This window comes from Montipora foliosa, chromosome 10, assembly GCF_036669935.1.
Source record: "Montipora foliosa isolate CH-2021 chromosome 10, ASM3666993v2, whole genome shotgun sequence".
Classification (NCBI taxonomy): domain Eukaryota; kingdom Metazoa; phylum Cnidaria; class Anthozoa; order Scleractinia; family Acroporidae; genus Montipora; species Montipora foliosa.
In genome coordinates, this window is record NC_090878.1 from 20,317,149 (window position 1) to 20,322,792 (window position 5,644).

Genomic DNA, 5,644 nt, shown 5'->3' on the forward strand with positions numbered 1-5,644 from the left:
AAAAAAAAGGATTAGCCTTTTATTCCGGCTTCATTAATTAATTAACTTTTTCAGTACGACAGAAAAGGAGATTTGTTTGATGTCTGAAGTTGATTTGTTTGGGATGGAATTTACTATCGCACGCTGTTTCAGCAGTTCTTACCGCAAAGGAAACATGTAAACACATGATTGTATCGCCTGGCAACGCACAACACAAAGAAACACTCACTGGCCGTGTGTTAAACCGTGTGTTTTTTAGTAACCTGCGATCAGGCCCATGTTTAGCTTCGCCCATATGTTCTCTTATGTCGTCGTTCGCTAAAATTGGGCCTGACCAAAAGTCTCTCAAGAATTCCGGACGGTCGGCCAAATTTTGGCCGACCAAACTCGTGATCTGATTGGCTGTTGAAACGCCGGAAGTGAAAATGTCATCGTGATTGCGCGGAGCTCTCGCGAGGTCCTCGAGACTAATCCGCCATAAGTGTACGAAAAAATTTGCTCCCTTTTGTTCTTACAATGCCGTGGACGGTGCAACTTGATTTTATTTGTATAAATGGAGATATGCTATCTGAAACATCTCATAACTTGTCCAGAATCGGGTTTGAATCTCTGGAACGAGTGAAATTAGCGATTCCGTTGTCGAGCTCTGTGGCCATGGGGTTGAAAGTACTTTGGCACAAACTTCCCTGATGTTTTGAAAGCTAAATAGCTGGTTCTCAGTTTCAAATGGCAATGAAAGCCGATGCATATTGGTTTCCTGGATGAGACAAGGGACATATATATCAACAGGAGGAGATGCTGATAAAATCGAAAGTTACACGAATGCATGTTTTGAATATCTGTGGATCAAACGGCGCGCTTTATTTATTTACTGTACATGACACGGTTTGTTTGCACACTTCATAATATTTCCAGTTGATTTAACTTTAAACTCGCACTCCAGAAACTAAAATGGCATGTTTCCAGAGAGATCAATTGTACAACAATAAAATAAACTTTGCGAGTCCATCTTACTGTCCGTACTCCATCAAAAAATTAACAGCCAAACTTATCATGATTTTACTGCGCGCAATTCTAGAAATACACTGCAACTGAAGATATGACCCGAAAAAATCACCAAAGAAACTTTCATGGGCAAATACGTTAAAGGAATAATGTATTTCTCTTTTTTTTTCTTTAAAAATCTATTGCCAAACCGTCCAACGACAAAATGCTAGGTTATCTCAATTACAAATTAAGATGTCAAGCTTAAAAGATTGCATATTCAGTGAAGTTCGGAGGGAGAATTACACCGGCCTTTGCCGCAATATAGTCGTCGAAAACATTCCCCATGCTTTAAATGTGTTTTTCTCAAATTAAAGCAAACGGTAACTTTCGAATTCGTTTACAATATTCCTCCCACGGTAATTAACTCTGGTCAAAACAAAATTGCGTGAATCTGCCGTCCACGCGTGTATTGGTGTAATGGAAGTAAATTTGATTGGCCGATGAAGGACATGTCAATCAATCAAAAAAAGTAGGCGGAAGGAATTTCGAAGAGGAATTTGGCCAGGCTCTATTTTTCGTTTCGCCAACTCCACAACACGCGAAACTAAAATAGAGCCTGATCGCAGGTTAGTTTTTTAGTGAGATTGTAGCACAAGAAATGATCAGTCAGAGTGGTGTAGGGATGGATGTCTCATAATGATAGAAATTCATGGGCTCAAAATTTTAAATTCTTTTGCATCTGTAAGTAACAATTCATTAACGTAACAGTGCATCCTGCCCCAAACATATTGCACTAACCTTAACCTCGAGAGAACCCTTGCAATTAGCATAAAGTAGAGGCAGTGATGTCAAAGGCCTTCATTACAATATTACGAAAACAAACAGTTGACAGATTTTGTCGCAGCTTATTCCAAGTTTCTCCCCTGTTGTTGTGCGCTTTTTCTTCTTAAGGTATTTAGTAACGTAAAGATGAAATCCTCTTCGACAACTTGAGGTTTTCGGGACTTTAAAGCTTGAGACTGCAGCGGAATATCCAACCGTTTTCAAGAAAAACAATCGATCTACCTCCTCAAGTGTTTGTTTAAACACCGGAAGAACAGCCAAGGTCATTTTTGAGGGGGTTTTCAGCAAACGTCGACCATTTGATTATTAAATTATTTCTAATAATTCACTACGTGATTTCCTGAATTGAAAGTTGAGTTACCGCATTAATTACCGTCAACCGCGATTATATAAGCAAACGTGACTGCCTCCTGATTCATTAATTGAACCACATACGGTGAAAGCATAGGAAAGTGCTCACGAAGAAAAATCAGATCGAAAAACAGTTCAAAATGGCTGGTGGTTTCAGCTTTTTTGACAGAAACGTTCCCTCGATTGCTATTCACAGTCTCTTCGACAAATACGATACGAGGAGAGATGGAAAACTGGATAAAAAACAAATGAGGTATTTCCTCGAGGAAGCGCTGGGACTCGAATATGAACAAGCCCAAATTTATTTTTTTCTCGTTGACAAAGATGGAGATCAAGCCATCTCATACAGCGAGTTTAAAGAATGGCTACGAAGCGGTGATAAACTGGATCGAGTTAGTGACAGCACCAAGTTTGAACAAGTGTGTATGGCCTACGACTACTTCAAAGAATTCGACACGAACGACTCTGGTACCTTGGATAGAAAGCAGTTCGAATCGCTGATGAATTTTCTCGGACATGGGGGACTGGACATGGATAAAGCCTTTGCAACGATGGACAGGCTCAGCGATGGAAAAATTTCTTTCTGGGAGTTCATGATCTGGCTAAACTGGGCGCCGATTTAAAACATTTGTTGTTGACATGATGTCTCTTTACACGCCCTTCATTAATATTAGAGATGAAATTGAGACCATGCCGAGACGTTTTAAAACAAAAGCTAAAGAGAAAATTCATTCTGTTACTCCAATGTCTAAGCTAGTGGAAGAAAAAACAACTCAAGTTTTTTTCTTTAGCAAATAGGGCTCTCGTTTGTACAGCAATAACAATAAGTGACGTCACAATGACGTTTTGGTCCAGCTGAAAGAATATTAATTTTTGTGTGACAACGAAAGTTGAGAATCAGATAGTATATTATTCAACTTCTGTATAAACAAAATTTGTTTACAATTTGCAGTGTAACTGGAGTAAGAATTGCGTTCAGTATTTATTGAAAAGACCAAGGACAATGTACGGTGCAATTAGGCATAACGTATAAGAAGTGCATATAGAAAATGTTGTAAAAACTTTTTAGTTAAGAGGGCATTATGTGAAACGTGCTCTGCTCTGTATAAATGCAAAAGTATATTATATTTATTGATCATAAGTATATGTGACTTTTAACTAAAATTCAAGAAACTATTTAGTTGCTGTAAAAACGTTTTAAGTTAAGAGGGCATCATGTGAAGCGTGCTCTGCTCTGTATAAATGCAAAAAGTATATTATATTTATGACCGTAAGTACATGAGACTTTTAAATAAAATTCAAGCAACTATTTAGCAACAACAACGAACAAGGCCAGAGGCGTTTCATCTGATTAACCACAAGGAGAATGATGATGATGCCGTCGATCGGCGAAAGCTCGGAGTTTTGATATTTTCTTTGTTTAACTAATACAGTAGCTATAGGCCTCACTTGAAGTTAAGCTTTCACAACGAGAATGGGGTAAGGAATTAATTAATCTGGTCACGAAGAAAATATTTTTGACCGATAAAATCATACATTAGGGGCACCCAACGAGAATATAGTTCAAAACGACTTAAACATAGCATTGTCAAATGTATTTTAGTATTTCAACAGTAGATACAAGCATATTTTTATCCCATAAAAAAATTTCATCTGTTCGGATTTCCTAGCTAAAAGTCTAGTGATCCGAAAATTATAGGTATTAAAACTTACTTTTTCGAAAATTTCAGCCAGAAAAAAAGGCTCCCCAAAATTCTAGGTGACCTTTTTAAGGGTAAAAATCCGTTAAAAATGGGCAATTATACTATTTTTTAGATTCTCGAAAATCCTAGGACAGGCAGGCAAGCAAGAAATGTTACAACAAATGTTCCGAAAATACTAGATCTCAAATCGTCTTCCGAACAGATATTTTCCGAAAATTGACTTTAGGTGCCCCTGATACATGATGCAATGTTCGGGAAAATTGAATGTGTCCCTTAACACTGTTTGCTTCTAATATGTCTTTGGCTTAAAGGGAAAATAGTACCTCAAAAAGAAAGAACCAAAACAACTCTCACACGACAACAGTTATAGTTACTCGTTCTTTATGTATATAAGGCTATTATCACGGCAATTAACCAAAGGGATCATTGACAACTCATCAGTTCGGCTTCACTCACGATTGACCACAATTCTCCTACGCAAAGTAAAATAAAAGCAGAAATGTCAAGGTCAGGCTTCTTCTGTTAATTGCTTATTCTGACGCATCACTTCGACCAAGACGAGGCAACGTGGGAACGCGTACGTAGGTCACCCGCAGTTGTAACAGTCAGCGTTGCAACATGTTGCAACAGATGGTTTTCAACTGACGTCACAGCAGCCATTTTGGTGCACATAACAATAGAGAAAAAAGTCTTTTGGGAAATTGACTCTATTATAATGCACAACATGAGCCATAACTTCCTATTTTTTTGTACACAAACATGGCCGTCTGACAATTCGCTATCTCTGTCGTCTTCTCAAATTTCCTCACGAATTATCCGTGATATGGGTAACTTTGTTCTTAACAATATACTTTATACGGTACATGCAAAGATAATTTATTATTTATTACAATTTACAGTGAAACTGGAGTAAGAATTTTGTTACTTGGAGCGGTGACAGTAGTGTACAACGGAATTTTGCAGAATATCTAACAAGTGTATACGTAAAAAAATATTTTAAATTCTACTTGTTTTAAAGCTTTTTAATAGGGCATCAACTGAATATTCTAAAACAACTGAATATTCTGAAACTCGTGCTCTTTACAACAACAACAACTTTACAACAACTGGCCTGAATACCTAATAATCCCAGTCGCACCTTACGATCAAGTAGTACACCACTTCTGCAGATTTCCCTACCAAAAGGAACATTTCAAGACTCCGTTGCAAACATTGTACAATGATTTACGAACCAGCGTAAGTTCTATTACAGATTACCATCATTTTGTTAAGGAAAGTGCCAAAATTCTAAAAGCTAAGGCTATTATGCGGCTGGCTTAATTTCCATGTCTGGTAGTTTTATCGTCCTGATTTTCATGATTTTATATCTTAGTGAAAATAAAAGGTAATATGTATATAGTGTAGCGTATAATTTCTTGTAACATATTAGTTTCATTTAACAGATATCTATTTAGTTTCATTTAACAGATGTAGAGCTACTCTGTAGAAATGCTGTTAATAAATCGTTATTATTATCATTATTATTATTATTATTATTATTATTATTATTATTATTATTATTATTATTATTATTATGTGAAACGTGCTCTGCTCTGTATAAATGCAAAAGTAGATTATAATTATTGACCATAGGTATGTCTGACTTTCCACTCAAATTCAAGGTACTATTTTCTCAATTGTTTTCTCAAATGTCCTCACAAATTATCGGTGATATAGGTAACTTGGTTCTTAACAAGATGCTTTATAATGTATAAAGATAGGTTATTATAATTTGCCGTGTA

General features: G+C 36.6%; 1 protein-coding gene across 1 annotated transcript; it reads left to right on the plus strand.

Moving 5' to 3' along the window:
- Positions 1-2,221: 2,221 nt before the first annotated feature.
- On the plus strand, positions 2,222-3,447 carry LOC137973202 (troponin C, skeletal muscle-like). Its single transcript, XM_068819972.1, has one exon. The coding sequence runs from the start codon at positions 2,301-2,303 to the stop codon at positions 2,781-2,783; it is 483 nt and encodes a 160-aa protein (XP_068676073.1). The 5' UTR covers positions 2,222-2,300; the 3' UTR covers positions 2,784-3,447.
- The last annotated feature ends 2,197 nt before the right edge of the window (positions 3,448-5,644 follow it).

Bases quoted from the DNA above. Each gene is read 5' to 3' on its own strand.
- LOC137973202 (XM_068819972.1), top strand. From the start codon at position 2,301: ATGGCTGGTGGTTTCAGCTTTTTTGACAGAAACGTTCCCTCGATTGCT.